General features: G+C 39.0%; 1 protein-coding gene across 1 annotated transcript in view; it reads left to right on the plus strand.

Annotated features, from left to right (window-relative positions):
• Positions 1-16115, plus strand: part of FAT4 (FAT atypical cadherin 4) — a 215263-nt gene extending 199148 nt beyond the window's left edge. Inside the window, exons 16-17 of the mRNA XM_063458418.1 lie at positions 12162-12423; positions 13225-16115. Coding sequence (XP_063314488.1) covers positions 12162-12423; positions 13225-15104 — 2142 coding nt within the window. The 3' untranslated portion in view covers positions 15105-16115. The remainder of the gene's footprint in view (positions 1-12161; positions 12424-13224) is intronic.
• The last annotated feature ends 1539 nt before the right edge of the window (positions 16116-17654 follow it).

The following is a 17654-nucleotide window of genomic DNA, read 5'->3' on the forward strand; positions in this document are numbered from 1 at the left end:
TCTATAGGATAAGGATACACTCACATTTGTTGGAGACTTATATATGACTCCTTGAAACAGCATGTAGTGGTATAATTATCACTCTAAGGATGTCTTATATGTGAAAGACAAAACAAATAAATAGAGTACACTGTTTGCAAGATAAATTCAATAAATGAAAATTCACTTGCTAACTTTGGAACAAGCTAAGGTTTTGCTTAATCCACAGTGTTCTTTGGTACATTCTCCACCATGGAGGATGAAGTCCAGGATGTTTGTGGAGTTCCAGAGTAAAATGGAATGATCCAGGAACATTAACATGACATCTATCTTTATTTAATACTATAAAACAAGGGTGTTGAAAGTAACATTAACACGTTTCACAACAGCATAGGGTTTTTTCAAATTCATAGCACTTGAAAATTTCACATTTAATGATCATATGACATGATGACATCGTCATCATGTGACCGCCAGGTGGATATCATATACACATATTGTAAACATATTGTACAGAATGCTAGATAGATGTGACTGTTTTAGAAGTTGCAATTATTAAAGATTAGTGGAGAAAGATCACATGACTCGCGAATAAGAAGGGAGTAGCACCATAATAAAAAAAAATACCTAAAAGGGAATATAAGAGGAAAGGGCTAAAAGGTGGAAGGCACTCCTCATAAAAATCAAATTAATCTCAAACATGCTGAAATTGGGGAGAGTTGTCCTCTGCAATATTTGACAATCAGAATAACAATGATATTCACTTGGTAGTCACATGATAATGATGGTATCACATCATGTGACCACAAAACTTTTTAATTTTCAAGTGCTATAAAAAGAGCAAGGGTCTAGGCTGCTGTAACACTTTTAATAAGCCCTATGCTGTGGTGAAATGCGTTAGTGTTACTTTTAATATCCTTGTTTTTTAAACACTTTATTTATTGTATTAAATTTAGATAGATATTATTTTTTAAAGACTTGACCTTCCTATCCTATTATGGAACTCCACTAATCTCCTGGACTTCATCACACCACCAGAACCCTATGGACTGAGCAATACCTTAGTTTGCTCCAAAGTTAGCAAATGGATCTTAATTTATTGAATTAATTTTACAAACAGTGTGCACTATATATTTGTTTTTGTATTACACATATACCACAAAGGAGATACTGCACCATCAACAGTGGGGATTATACCACTCCCTGCTATTTCAAGGAGCTATATAGAAGGCTCCAATAAATGTGAGTGCACCCTTCTTCGCCTATCTTATAGACTCATGGTCCCAAGTTACTACACTATATAGTATCTATTTCTGTTTTCTTTTTTTCTTCATATTTTTGGACTACCCACCAGGACCAAGAGACACAGTGCACATGCTTAAGCAGGGATTGTACTGCTCAAGTGCATCTTTTTTGAGCTATTTCACACCTCCATTTCTTGTACATGTATCTCTGTTTTCCTCCACACCCCATTTGTAGAATATACTACACTATAATATCCTCCATTGTCTTATTTCCCATTAAATATGCGTGTATGTCTTTTTTACAACATTGTTATGATAGATATTGTTTTTGTGTTTATAATTCGCATTATTAATAGAGATGTCCCGAACGGTTCGCTGGGGAATAGTTCCTGGCGAACATAGCTTGTTGGCGTTCGCCACTGATGGCGATCATATGCGATGTTCGGTTCGCCCCCTATTCGTCATCATTGAGTAAACTTTGACCCTGTACCTCACAGTCAGCAGACACATTCCAGCCAATCAGCAGCAGACCCTCCCTCCCAGACCCTCCCACCTCCTGGACAGCATCCATTTTAGATTCATTCGGAAGCTGCATTCTTTTTTTTTTTTTTTAGACAGAAGTGTGTTATATTTGAGCATGCTAGGCTAAACGTGCGTATATCATGGCTAGTTGCACTGAGGGTATGAGTATATAGCAGTACATTGTTGTGAAAGATGGCTGTCATGTTTAGGGTGTAGCTTGCACGTTATCAACTGTGTATTTATATCAGCAGCTCCACCACTAGTTATAAATCAAGTGTGAGTCGCCCCATGAGATGAGACTAGTGAATAACATAATACATGAACGGTTAAGGTAAAGGCATGTAAGGAACTACGACAATAAACTCTTTAGGAGGTGAAATAATGACATGTTTAAACGCTTGCTACTTTACGATTAGTTAATGTGCAGAGAGCAGTTCATGTGATCAAAGGCATGGTGTGGAGGATCGGCTATAGTGGGACATGCTTGGCAAGCTGCTGTTTACTGCTTGTGCTCATCCGATCCCTTCTGGGTGCCAGGTGCAGACCCTGGGAGTCCCTGATACCTGGAACAACAAAGGCAAGTCTCTGGCTGAGTGTCGGGTTCGCGGCTTGAGGTGGTGGAAGCTTGTTTTGTCGGGTGGTCGGATATGTCTTCGCTTAGCTGTGGTGGAGCTTGTTGGGGCTGTGGTGGAGCTTGTTGGGGCTTCCTGCTTGTTATTTGCTTCCAAAATTGATTAAAGTCTGTCCAGCTTAGACTCAATATCCTGCCATGCTTTGCTGGTACCAGGAGGACATGTGGCTGCCGCCATATTGGGAGAGTCGCAGATGAGTATGTCAGCCTGGGCGGCTGTGCTCTGTGCATCCATTAGTTCCAGACAGCCTCTCAGGGGTGGACCGGGATAACCCCCACCGGTCCGAGGGGGGGGGGGATAACGGAGCTCCTGCCGGGAAGTAGCTGCTCCTGGGCATCCCAGGATCGGGAGATCAGCCGCCTCTCCCGCCTGGTGAGCACCAGGCAACACTTGCCACGCGGAGGTAAGTAAGACTCTGTCGAGTTGCTGACCGCTATTAAGCATGTCGGGTCGGTCAGGTAGGAGCAACATTGCTGGGTCATCCCCTTCTGGGGTGAAATTCGCTTGTTGATAGCTGCTTAAAGTGAGATATTGAGGGAGCTCACACGAAGTGTGTCTTTCCTCCATGACAGCTAGGCCCCGCCCCCCGGAAGCTGCATTCTTAGTGAGAGGAGGGACAGTGTAGCTGCTGCTGATTTAATAGGGAAATCGATAGCTAGGCTAGTGTATTCAGTGTCCTGAAGGACTCATCTGATCTCTGCTGTAAGGACAACACCCCGAAAAAGCCCTTTTTTAGGGCTAGAACATCAGTCTGCTTTTTTTTTTCTGTGTAATCTAATTGCAGTTGCCTGCCTGCCAGCGTGTGTGTCAGGCTCACAGCGTATACTGTGCCCACTTGCCCAGTGCCACCACTCATATTTGGTGTCACAATAGCTTGCATTTAAAAAAAAACTAAAAACTTTTTTGACTGTAATATAATAGCAGTCAGTTTCCTTCACACGTGTGTGTTTCAGGGCCTGCCAGGGCACAGTGTCACACCAGTGCAACTCATATCTGGTGTAACAGTAGTGTACATTTAAAAATATATAACATTTTGACTGTAATCGATTGAATAGCAGTTAGTTGTCTGCAAGCGTGTGTGTCAGGCCTACAGCGTCTACTCTGCCAACTTTTGCCAGTGCACAGTGCCACTCATATCTGTTGTCACAGTAGCTTGCATGCATAGTACCACTAATCGAAAAAAAAATGACAGGCAGAGGCAGGCCACCCCGCAGGGGCCGTCGTGGTCGTGGTGCTGTGATTCCCTTTGGCCCTAGAATAATGCCCAGTGTTCAGAGGCCACGTACCCTGAACTCGAAATGTTCTGAGGACATAGTTGACTGGCTAACACAGGACACCCAATCTTTTACAGCTTCTGCTCGGAACCTTGACGCACCATCCTCCTCCAGCTTAGCTTCGGGCACCTCTCAAGTTACCACTTGCCCGCCTGCCGCCACCACCAACACTAGCACCACAGCCACTTCACTTGATCTGTCAGAGGAGTTATTTACACATCAGTTGGAAGAAATTAGTGATGCGCAACCATTATTGCCAGAGGATGTAGATAACAGGGATGTGTCTCAGTCAGGCAGCATAACACACATGGACGTACGGTGTGATGATGATGATGTTGTCATCAGTGAGGACAAGGAATGGGACATGGCTAGCTTGGTATCCAACCTTGTGCAAATGGGGAGTTTGCGGTTGTGCAAACGGACTGTTTGCGGTTGTTTGCGGTGCGTTAAACGGGGAGTTTGGTCTGTCACTGTGAAGCGGGTGTAACCCTTACACTACCTGATCGATACAACATCATACCTGATGTTTTTAAGAGGTAATTTTTTTTTTTGAATTCTTTATATTTGTTGTGCATATGAGAATACAACATTGCTTGAACAGCCACAACAGCTCTAACAAGCGCATTATTTGTATAGTGGTGTACATATTTGTGGCATAAAAGTAACTTGCACATTTTTGGTTAAGTAGACGTTTCATTTAACACATAGTAGTTGCTAGACATTGCACATTTTCTAGTAGTTAGTTGCAAGATAAGGTTACACGCAGGCAGTATATTTAGTTTAGCTAGGTACATGCTTAGGTATGAGAGATATAACATCACCCCTCAGGCCCCCATAGACACACATGGATGCAGTTGATAAAGCATGAGAGACCCAGCTGCACCCCCTAGTCCCCTATAGCTACACATTAATGCAATTAATTCAGCTTGAAGCCACTATAGGTATACTTGCTGAAGTAGGGTCGTGCACAGGATAAGGGAGAGTGCTGTTTATTAAGAGTAGCTTCTCTGTGCTGCAGCTCACGAGCATTAGTCCCTTAGACAGTTCGTCATGGATTCTTGCTGGAGTTGGATTTTGTCTCCACGGGGAGCCGCCATCTTGGTGGTCTTGAGGCCGTTCTTGGAGGGAAAGTCCCACTGCCGACCGATGCCAGTGCAGCTCGTTCTAGGTAGTGGGGAAGCAGGCATCTGACCTCCGTCCCTCTCTGCTGCTCTGTGGGTTGTGCGCTGGCTTCAACTTCCGAACTCTCAAGGTCAAGGGAGCTTGCGTGCGGTGAGTGTTCTCGTGGGCTGCGGCTGCTTTGCGGTTTGCTTGGTCCCCTGAGAGCCTGGGTCAGCCGTGGTGGGAGGCTTAGTGTTTTCTGCTTGTGGTCGCTTGGGAGCAGGCTGGAAGTGTGGTAAGTGGGATGTTCAGCTTCATGCTGGGGCACCCTGCACGGCACCCTGCTTAGTCCTTGTGGCCTGCTATTGTCGGGGCTCAGGTCTCTTGCGCACATGGTGGTCGCCATTTTGTGTGCAGCGGTGTCGTCCATTGTATCCCGCTCAGGCCCTTAGGGTGAGGACCGGGATCACCCCCCCGGTCCAGAGGGGGGGGGGGAATCAGGACCGGGTCCGGGTCCCTGTTCGACGGGCTCCAGTGGGCAGGTTAGTGGTGTGGCGGCTGTCCACTCCTGCCGAGTAAGGTCTCGCCTGTTGCCGCAGGGACCTCTCCCCTGAGGGACTAAAACCCCAAGGGCAAGCCTCTCCTCAGCTCTGGTAGCCCTAGACGTCTGGGGTCGCAGTTGTGGGCTAGTCACGCTCTCCAAAAGCCCGATTTACAGGCGTAAAAGGTTATCTGTAGATTATATTGAGCAGGAGCTGGTCTGTCTTGCGATCGCTCGGCTCGGCGGCCCGGCCCCCCATATACCTGATGTTTTAAAGCACGTTATTCCAAACAATTTAGGAATGTTAGGTGATTTATGCCCTTTATGGATTAAAACCAGACTCTGCATCAACTATGTAATTTTCCATGGGAGTTTTGCCATGGATACCCCTCCGGCATGCCACAGTCCAGGTGTTAGTCCCCTTGAAACAACTTTTCCATCACTATTGTAGCCAGAAAGAGTCCCTGTGGGTTTTTAAATTCGCCTGCCTATTGAAGTCTATGGCGGTTCGCCTGGTTCGCCCGTTCGCGAATATTTGCGGAAGTTCGCGTTCGCCGTTTGCGAACGGAAAATTTTGTTTGCGACATCACTAATTATTAATAATAATAACAATACAATTGTTTGTATCACAGAGAGGAGAGACAAGTTAAATACTTCTTTGGATGAGACTTGGCTTTGTTAGTTTTGAGATTTGCGACTTGCATATGGTGTTTTTCATGTGAGTGCCTGCACAGGTATATACGTATATATAAATATATAACCACCACTGAATGTACTGACGCTTAAGCTTAATCCATTCTGGTTGCAATATTTCAGAAGGGGTATTTAACCTCTGGCAATCCAGCTGGTTTATTGTATGTACTGTTCATTGTCAGACAGGTAGTGGCTAGACTGCTGCTGAAGTTGGATTGCTTCTTTGAACTGCTGAACTGCTGCTGTGGACTAGTACTCCCACTATGTTCAGCCGGCCAATGGTTGTCTGGCAAGCAGAAAATACTATACTGCCAGGGGTTTCTTATTTCTAAGCTCCAGTCTCTAGATTTATCATTTCTTTATGATGTATGAAGTGCTATATTTAGATGTTATATCCAAAATTCATCATTATTCCTACACATTCCAATTCCTTCTTCTTCATGCATGTTCCATCTGCCAGAAGAACTGAGCTTACCTCTTATCCACTCAATGCCTACAAAGCACAGAGCATGGAAACCAAAGCTAACATTTCTCTTAATCCCCAATGTTTTGGTGCATGGCGCCACATGAGACAAGGCTTTGAATAAATGATGATCAACAGTAAAACATAATTTTGCTCAAAGTTTGATTAATGGTAATTTTTAGGTGCATTAAATCTTGGGATTAATTCTCATTGCCAAATGCGAAATGATGCACTAGAGTTACCTTTCAAATAATATTATCCCATTCTTTTGTCCCTCCATCCTTTGATCAGTGTAATTAGACAGGAACTGTTTAGTTATTTATCCAATTTAGATAACTAGTTAAATTGTTGTACGACAGAAACTCTCTTCGTTTAACCTATGGGGTCCCAGTGTAAGCTTTCTGTCCTTCTTTAGCAATGCCATACAAACAAGCTGAAATCCATAATTCTTTAGCCTCTGGACAATCAGCGGTATAAGTGCTCCTACAGCAATTAGATATATTTCCCCAGGAATTTCGAACATTAATTCACAAAGAAAGGCTAATCTCAAGTGCATGTTACAGAAATATTATTATTCACTGAGCACTGCATGCTTTTTCTATTTCATTTTTCTAGTTCCCCATTCAAGTGTAACTTTTTCCAACCGTATTTATAAATGGGGAGTTAGTAATAAGCTTACTGCCCTAAGTCAATAAGCAGCTCCCCTAACCCGAGCCTTCCGTTATAAAGAATTTCAGAAAGTGGAAAGACAGGAGGGCAGAGCGAAATGGCAAAGGAGCACAGCCTTTGAGGTTAAACCATTCTTAAATGGTTTAAACCCTAAAGGTAAGCCAGCATCATGGACTTCCTGGCACCATAACAACTTCATTTTGATGAAGTAGTTATGGTGCCCACATTTTTCTTTTAAGACAGTTGAGAGAGTAAGTGATCATCCAGGGCATATTTCAAAAAGTCTATTATTGTTGTCCCACAGATCTGTATAACACAATAAGCTATTCTTCTATACAATTATGCTCTGTCCTTATATGTATGCATTACCATTTGCCTCCATCTTTGTTATAAACATATAAATTGTGTTTACTATTTATATTTTGGATTTTTGTTGCAACTGAACTGGGGATTGTCCCTTATGGAAACTTGTGATAATAAGACATCACTCAGTATTTCAACCAAGCTTCCATGTATTGTACACTGTGTATTGCTGTAGCCTGCAGAAAATGAATTTTACAGTGTTTGTGCTGACACCCCTCACTTTGAAAACATATAAATACAGATACTGTACAATGTAGTCAGGTAGTCTTGCACGGTGTTTGTCTAATACAAGCAGAAAATAAACTAAATCTTGCTGGCTTTGCCTGGTATGACATACCTTGCCATATCTAATTTATGGCTTTGAATCCTATCTTTTTTTGTTTAAAGATGGCAAAATGATTACAGACAGTCAGGATTTATTTTGTTTTGCCAGAATCTCTTCCTCTTAGTAGAAAATGCACAGTTCTGCAGAAAATACTTTCCCCAGGAGAGCCTGATAAGTTTAATCCCTGGCCGTGACTCAATCAACCTTGTCATAATTCTAAATGAGCGCTGCAGTAATGCTGGCAAATCATTTTATTGGACAGGTCACTAGCCAACAGCTCCAAGTTTCCTTGATTTCTGGGATACTTCCCAATACATATATATATAGGTAGATCTATATATATTTTTATTATGTTCTTTGTCTAAAATATGCTCGATTCCAAAAATCCAGCAGCTTTCATGTATCTGTGTAGAACAAAAAAATATATATTTTTTTCATCCTTTATATTATTTGATGACTAAATTTATATAGAGTTGTGGAATATGTCTGACCGGGTGACAGACAATTAACTGTCTAAATGTTATGGTTTTGCCTGATCTTTGTAGAGTCACTGCTGACAGAACGTTTGCATTTTAGAACTTAAACATAAATTAGAGTTAATTATAAAACATTAGAAGAATGTGTAGCTAAGCTAATTTGTTAGTTGAAGTATGGGTTGATAATTTAATTCTACGTATTTAGTTTGATAAAAAAAAGGGTCAAGAACCACTGATCTAAAAAGATAAACGTATAGCTCTAAACATTGATATCCTGTGAATTGGGGTGCCGGTGGGTGGGGAAAAAGGAGACAAACTAGTGATTAATTCTGGGACCGTTTCAGTGCTCTCTGAATGTTCCTTATGCCTTTAGTTTAGCATAAGTATGTCTAATGATGTTCTCGCACTAGGCTTTTTTAGGGACAATTCCTTGGTGTCCCCTAAAAGCACGACACCAAGGAATAAACCCGGAATGGTAGGTTCCTAAAATTGTGACTGTCCCAGAAAAATTAGGATGGTTTGGAGGCCTGATGTTGGGAAGTACTAAGCTATAATTGAATATAAAATAGTGTAGAAGTGTTTGAAATCATTAATGTATGCAGACAGATTATTCTTAGTTCTAAATGTCCTTTTCTAAAATAGGAGATGTATGGGAAATAAAAACGATCTTTTGTTTGGCATGTATGCTTGTCATAAGCAACAATATTGTAGTCACATACAATAGATAAATACTATTTCCTTAATATTAACAATTATTTTAGTAGCTCGTTCAGTTCAGGGACATGCTAATTCATAGTGACAATAAAAAGGAAGCGCTTAATTCGAAATGCCCTTTTCTAAAATCCAGGGACATGCTAATTCATGGTGACATGATAGGAAGGAGCACAGTGAAATTACTTTAAATAGCTATAATCAAATGTCAAGCAAGAAACCATATGTGACAAAATGAAGAATTTATCAGAAGTGCTTTATATTCTAGGATACAGTGGCTGTCTAAATGTCTGTGAATTGAAGCACTATGATTAGGTATTAGGTAAGATTAAGTATTACCTTAATGATCTAGATAATCATTAATACCTCCAGTTATTGACTATTACATCTGTCTACTTTACCTTTTAAAATAATCAGTTGTGTACTGTGACTAACGTCCTGTCTAGACATAATTCTTACAGATATAATATACCCTATGCCTCCAAACTATCCTGATTTCCTGAGGCCAGACCTGACTTGGTTCGTGTCCTACTGTTCTGAATTTGTTCCCTGGAACTGTCCCCAAACAGTGTATTGTAAACGCATCATTTAGATGCACTCGCTCATTATTCAGGGCACTAGGAACAGTGGAACAGTGTTTCTGCATTGTCTGGCCTTGGTGGACTCTCACAAGGCTGACCAGCCATTAATTCAGGCATATCCACCCCTTTTACGGATGGAGCTGTCCCCATTGGGTGGAGCCATTGCATCAATATCCCTTCATCTTTGCCCCCACTCCCACCGGAGTCCTGCTTCTCAGGACACTGTAGAGTGGCCAGACTTCCTAAATTAAGTGAGATTACACTCCTATACTTCTGCCTATCTTCTGAGAAGCTGGAGAGAGATGCACAATATCTCCTTATCTCCACTTCTGGCATTTTCCTAAAGGGAGATGAGCTTAATTAGTGCCACGAGATTAAAGGAAATCTGATCGTACCTTTTTCTTTAAAAACGTTCTCTCTGTCTTTCTGTCTGTGTCTGTGTATTGCTCTCTGTAAATCTCGTCCTTGACAAACATGTGTCTACGGGTAGGTTGTGTGTTTTTGTGAGGGAATAGTTGCTTTTGCATGCACAATTCTCAATGTTGAATTGAACATGTTTTATTTATACACTGAAAGGTATGTGCTGGACCAATAGGGGATTGAGGAATGCAGAATTCACTATACTTATAACATCTACCTGATATTAGCAATGGAAATCAGCCCAAATACACCAGTGAATTTAGAATATACTAAGCAAGCAAAATCTGTGTTACGCATAAAAGAAAAGAGAAAAGAACACATCACACTTATTAAGTAAACAGGAATTGTTCTAGCCGCATAAATCTCCCAACTTCTTTAATGTCACATGTTAGCACAGCCTAGTAAAATATGTATTTATCTTAGAGTTGAAAATTAGCGCTTAGGGTTTTGTGTAAAATGTTTCAAACTCGTGTCCCAAGAAAATGGGATTTTATTGTGTTTTCCTTTGATTCTTAGTGCCAATCCTAATCCTACGCTTAGTCTTACTCTACTTGGAACATAAAGCATATGACAGATTGCAGATGAAATATGGTATTGCTCACTTGGGTATTGTTTCATCAGACAGATGTTGTCTAATCCTCTATTTAACACTTATTAGAATACATTTTCTACAAAATATTATAAATGCTCATTTTATTCAATATTCAGCTGACTATTTTTTTTTTACTTGCCATGCACATATTTTATTTGAATTAATAGAAATTAAATCACATTTCTTTTAAGTTCAAGGTTCTGGATTTAAAGAATTGCTACAGAATAGTAGCCAAACCTGGAAAATGCCATCACCAATATCAAAACAGCACAAACACAAAATATATAAAGTATAGTTTTACCAACTGTTTTACCAACCATTTTACCAACTGCTATACAAGATGAATTGCACTTGTGCGTGGTGCAAGCTTGATGTTCTTCATTCACATATATATTTATCTCTGGTTGCTGGGTTTTACTTCTTTAGACATTCATTTGTTTCCTGTTAAAGATTTATGTATGCTTATACTGGTCACAAAATCTCTAGCCCACATGAACAATGATGGTGTAGAAGTGCTTTGGGAGGTTGCAAAAAAAAGAAGCATTGGTGCATAACCATTTTACAAATTTAAATAAGATAAGAACCTGTTGGCTCTTGGGATCAGTATTCCTGCTATGTTGACTTAGTGACCCTCCTGCTCTGGAATATGTCATAAAAGTACCTGTTGATGACATCTTGAACAAACAACTGCTGTGGATCCCATGGATCTTCTCTAAAATTTCACATTTACATTAATATTTCTGGAAATGGTAAATTAGCCAGGTACCTTGACTCACTAACGACCAAAAAAAATAAAAAAAAATACAAAATCATCAAAAACCGTGGATCTTAAATTCTTAAATAATTTTCTGCAATGGGATGAAGTACTGAATCTGTATACATGTATGACTTTATTAAATTGATGCTATATTGTAAAATAGGAATCAAGTGGAATAAGGGTGATTTAAACAGGCTAAGTGGATTTTGAATGTGCAGGATCTGAACCCTATGCAGGTCTCTTCTTTAAGCTTATTATACCTGACAAGGTATAAAATGCCTGAATAGGAGACCCAATTGATCTTGTACTCTAAATTCACTTATCACCTTTAATCTACATTTTGCTTTATTTTACAGCTAACACAATAACACTCTTTATCTTTATGTTTTTATTGAAACATTGTTGAATTAGTTTATATTTTGTGGCATATACTCTAATACAGCTTTAATAAATGATCATAAGGAAAATAAATATCAGAATAAATTTTTTTCCATCTTAATTTTTTTTAACCTAAATATAAATTTGTTGTGAACTTACCTTTGCCTACTGTTAACTTAAAACCTCCTAATTGCGCAATCTAAAATATCCCATTTACTCTGATGTTTTATTATTAACATTGCTGTTGTTATTTTGTTTATCAGTCCATAAATTCTGTTTCTTTTCTCCCTAAAAAAAAAAAAAATCTCAATACACTGGAAGAATAATCTATATTTTTTGAAGACTTAACATTTAATAGATTTAGTGATTTCTGTTAATTTAAACGAATGAATTAAAACTAAAACTGCAATAGTGTAATATATTTGCCTTTGTCGTTGCAGTTGAAAAATGGAAAAGTGCACTATGTGTCTGATGCAGGTGTAGGAGGAAAAGTAGAAAGAAATATTCCTGAGGCGTACGTTGCTGACGGACGTTGGCATACTCTTCTAATGGAGAAGAATGCCTCTACAACGACTTTGTCTATAGACAACACGCACAGCAGAGAAATACATCATGTAACACAGGATTTTGGAGGCTTCAATGTCCTTACAATGCAGCTTGGAGGAAATACACTTGGGCCAACAGCTAAAAGTAGTTTCAGTGGTAAGTATATTATATTATTTTTAAATTTCAAAAGTATGTTATAAGTCTGTTTAAACAACAAACTCAACATGCAAATAATTTGTGACATATCTAGTGGAATCTCCAAACAACTGGAGTACCATGTATGTTAACTCTTCTGCTTCGCCTTCATTTTTTGGGCTTTGAGAGGTGATTGAGAGGTCTTGTGTGCACTTGTGGGAGAGTACATTTGCCCACTCAATACCCAGTTTCTTCCCTTCTCAACCTTTGTCACCTCTTTTGTTTCCGAATGTCATTCCATTTTCTTCCTTAAACTAAGATCCTGAATTGGTACATATTCAAATGTCAATCAAAACATTGATTACATTTCTTTTTGATGTTTTATAGAAATTCAAGAATTGGTACACAAATATAGCATTTGCTAAAACAGAACTTCTACAAATTCCCTGTAAAAATAAATAACACACTACTAGATTATTTAACACTTAAATCAATGGATTGCTTAATACTTAAAACATTGAACGAGTTGCAATGTATATATATATTTTTTTTCACCTCATATTGTGGTCAAATAATTGGCATCTGTTACAAATATAAATATGAAATAAAATAAAAGTATTTGATTTTAACACCCATTGTATCTTGTCTATAATAAGAAATAAGTGTAAAAAAAAATAATATATAAGCACATAATTTTTCATACTTTTTTGGCTGTAACAGTTGCCAATAATAACATATTTGTATTTAATTTTGATAAATAGATGGTGAAAAGACATTTTGACAGCGTCTCTTTTTACTAATATAATGTATTTAATTCCTCAGGTTTTGATGGCTGCATTGCTTATCTGAAATATAACAGAGAAAGTCTTCCATTCAGTGGAAAACACCACTTGGTCAGCATTTCCAAGTCAAATGCATTTACAAAGATTGGATGCCGTGGACCTAATATTTGTGCCAGTAACCCATGCTGGGGAGACTTAATATGCATAAATCAGTGGCATGCATACACATGTGTTCCACCTGGAGACTGTTCCTCAAGCCCTTGCCAAAATGGTGGCAGCTGTGAACCTAATCCACAATCTGGATTTACATGTAACTGTCCAGAGTCATATGCAGGAGAGCTCTGTGAAACTGTAGTAGCCTGTCTTGGTGTTTTTTGCCCTGAGGGTAATGTATGCAAGAGTGGACTATATGGTGGACATATATGTGTTTTGAATACACATGTAGAGGACCCGTCACTCCCACTTTGGGCAGTTCCAGCTATTGTGGGCAGCTGTGCTACAGTTCTCGCTCTGTTGGTTCTTAGCCTGATACTGTGTAACCAGTGCAAAGGACGAAGAGCCAAAGTGCCAAAGGAAGAAAAGAAACCTAAAGAGAAAAAGAAAAAGGGGAGTGAAAATGTTGCGTTTGATGATCCTGACAATATTCCTCCGTATGGAGATGACATGACTATTAGGAAACAGCCAGAAGGAAACCCTAAGCCTGATATTATTGAACGAGAAAACCCATATTTGATATATGATGAGACTGATATACCCCATAACTCTGAAATAATACCCAGTGCTCCTATGGCAGTCCCTGAAACTGAGCTAGAACATTATGATATTGACAATGCCAGTAGTATTGCACCCTCAGATGCAGATATCATTCAGCACTACAAGCAGTTCCGAAGCCATACACCTAAATTCTCTATTCAGAGACACAGCCCACTTGGTTTTGCAAGACAATCTCCACTGCCATTGGGTGCAAGTAGTTTAACGTATCAGGGTTCTTATAGCCAGGGCCTTAGAACAGCTACATTAGGTCATGCAGGATGTCCTCCTCCTAATCCATTGTCTCGTCACAGTCCAGCACCATTTTCTAAATCCTCTACATTTTACAGAAGCAGTCCAGCAAGAGAATTGCATTTGTCAAGAAGGGAAGGCAGTCCTTTAGAAATGCAAATGCATAATGAAGTTTGTCAACCTGGCATGTTCAACTATGCAACTCGTTTAGGAAGGAGAAGCAAGAGTCCTCAAACTATGGCAGGTCATAGTTCTAGGCCAGGAAGTCGCCTTAAGCAACCTATAGGACAGATCGCGATGGAGAGTGGACCACCTGTTGGTCTTTCAATAGAAGAGGTTGAAAGACTTAATACACCTAGACCAAGAAATCCAAGTATTTGTAGTGCAGACCATGGAAGATCATCCTCTGAAGAAGATTGTCAAAGGCCCCTTTCAAGAGTAAGGAATCCAGCTGATGGAATTCCAGCTCCAGAATCATCATCTGATAGTGACTCTCATGAGTCATTTACTTGCTCAGAGATGGAGTATGATAGAGACAAACCCATGGTGTACACATCACGAATGCCAAAATTAACCCAGGTTAATGAATCAGATGCAGATGATGAAGACAATTATGGTGCTAAACTAAAACCTAGGAGATACCCAGGTCGCAGAGCCGAAGGTGGGCCTGCAAATATCCCGATATCTTCAACCACTCTACCGGCTGAAAATACTTTACCCATAAAGCTTAGCCAGCAAGCTGGCAATTTCAACTGGGACAATCTATTGAACTGGGGCCCAGGGTTTGGGCATTATGTAGATGTATTTAAAGATTTGGCATCATTGCCAGAGAAGGTGTCAACAAGTGTTAATGAGGAAAGCAGAGGAGGCACAGAAAATGCAGTTTCCAAAGATGGAGATACAGAACAATATGTTTAAATGTAATAAAATACTTGGATTGGATATGCAAAACCCTGTGACACTCAAACATTGTATGTTTGTTTACAATAGAATGTCTCCATTTTAAGAACAGGCCAGTGAACTTTCCTAATTTGAGGAGACAAATTTAAAATAATATCTATATTGCTGCTGGGTAGGTCACACATAACTATAAGGCAATTGAGTTGAGTATTTGATTCTCCTGCATGCATTACTCTCTACAGCCTGACGTACAGCATGCACCATTTCCAATACATGTCATGCTTTATTTGATGTAATATTTGTTTTATAATATACTTCTCAATAGGATTGCTAAGCCCGGGGTAGTCAAAGAATGTTGTGATAATTGCTGTTCATTAATGAGTTTGTCTCATTAAGACCATTGAATTCCTAACATTTTGCATCCAGAAGAATGAAAGCTAGGTTCAGTCTCTTCAGACTCAATTATTTCTTACTTTTAAACACTGAGAAAGGAGACAACGACTTGATCATCACTTAAAGGGGTGGATCATACCTTAAGCAGAAAGGGATTTTAGCAGGTCCAAAATGGTCAGCACTTTAGGATCTGCTTTTTTTATTTCACGTGTCCCCTTTGTAAAGTGAAGCTGTATTTCAAAATTGCTTATGCTACTTTGAAAGAGATTTATTTTTGTAAGAACAACAATTCCAAATATCAGATGCGCATTAACAAAGTGAATTGGAATCTACTAGGTAAAAAGAAAAAAAAAGAAAAAATATAAAGCAATTCATCCTAGATTTTGCCAAAATCTTACATAGACATTTGTACAATAAAACAAGAAATATCACGTGAGTGATACTTTGTACTGTGGATTTTTTTTTATAATTGCCTTTATCTGAACTTTGTTTTTGAGATTGATATTTTCCTATGCTGTATAGTTTTCTTACTTTCAGGGAAAGCAAGAAAATGCTTTTCTTAAAAAAAAGCTGTTACTTGTGTAACATCCATATTTTTAAAATTTTGATACATCTGTAACATACCAGTATGCTTTCTTTTTGTAAATGTCAATAATAAAATTAAAATATTTATTTAAAATGCTGTCTATGTGAAATTTAATGTATTCAGCCAATTGTATTACTATTATTAAAAAATAAAAATAATGTAATAATTAGAAAATAATTGTTCAGCTGTTAATAAATATTAGTCTATATATTTTCTTCCATTCTAGTTGTTGGGAATTGTTGAGAATTACAATTGAATGAAAAGTAAATTTAAAAGTGAGAAGCACTGAATTGGACAAGCACAAGGAAAATGTTGCAATGTTTGCAAAAAAAGGAGGTGGATCATACAGCTGAATCTTTTTCCAAATTGGTTATTGTGATCTAAAATCTGAAATGTACTTTAAATTCCCAACAATTAACACATTGTTTCAAAAAACAAAACTTACCAGGAAAGGTTAAAGGATCTTAACATGTATAGCTTGGAGGAAAGAAGAGACATGGGGGATATGATAGAAACATTTAAATACATAAAGGGAATCAACACAGTAAAGAAGGAGACTATATTTAAAAGAAGAAAAACTACCACAACAAGAGGTCATAGTCTTAAATTAGAGGGGCAAAGGTTTAAAAATAATATCTCAGGCAGTATTACTTTACTGAGAGGGTAGTGGATGCATGGAATAGCCTTCCAGCTGAAGGGGTAGATGTTAACAGAATTAGGGAGTTTAAGCATATGTGGGATAGGCATACGGCTATCCTAGCTATAAGATAAGGCCAGGGACTAATGAAAGTATTTAAAAAAAATTGGGCAGACTAGATGGGCAAAAATGATTCTTATCTGCTGTCACATTCTATGTTTCTATGTTACAACATTGTGTAGAATGTTCACACTGTTTAAATCATCAGCCCCATTGACAGGATTCTTTCTTCATGTTTTACTGTGAAGAGATTTAAGTGGTGATCACATACAAGCCGAGTTGCATGAACACATCTGATAGCTCCACTCACAAATATTAAATGAAGCTGTGAGTAAATCATCGGTGGAGCTGCTATCAGCTCAAGCTTCAGTTTCACCCATCCTATATGATGAATGGAATTACTTAAAGGACCACTGTAGGCACCTAGACCACTTTATTTTGATTAAGCAGTTTGGGTGCTGTGGCCCTGTGGTTTTAGTTACACAATATAAAACATATTCTATCTAGTAGATCCCACAGTGTTTTCATTGGAAGGCTAAATACACCTCTAATTGCTGTCTTCCTGGCAGACACAAGAGGAACCTCTGCTGTAAGAACCGAGTTAGACTTGGTTTTCATGCTGCTGCTCACAGAGAGCATTTGATTGGAGGAGCGCTGTGCATTGGCTTCTCTTCCCCAGTGCTTGCTTGTGAGAGTGATTGAATTGAACAATATAAAGAAAAACATAAAGCAGTCCTTGCTAAATAAAAGGTTGCTTCACCTTGTAAGTTAAATAGTTAATTAGTAGTAGGAAAAGTTCATGGCAGATTGTTCAAATGTAAGAAAGTAACAGAAAATGGTGATTTACCCAAGTCTTGGGGCAAGTCAGTGATTCCTGCAGAAAGCAATTCCC

The sequence above is a fragment of the Pelobates fuscus genome, chromosome 6 (assembly GCF_036172605.1).
Source record: "Pelobates fuscus isolate aPelFus1 chromosome 6, aPelFus1.pri, whole genome shotgun sequence".
In the NCBI taxonomy this organism is placed as follows: Eukaryota; Metazoa; Chordata; class Amphibia; order Anura; family Pelobatidae; genus Pelobates; species Pelobates fuscus.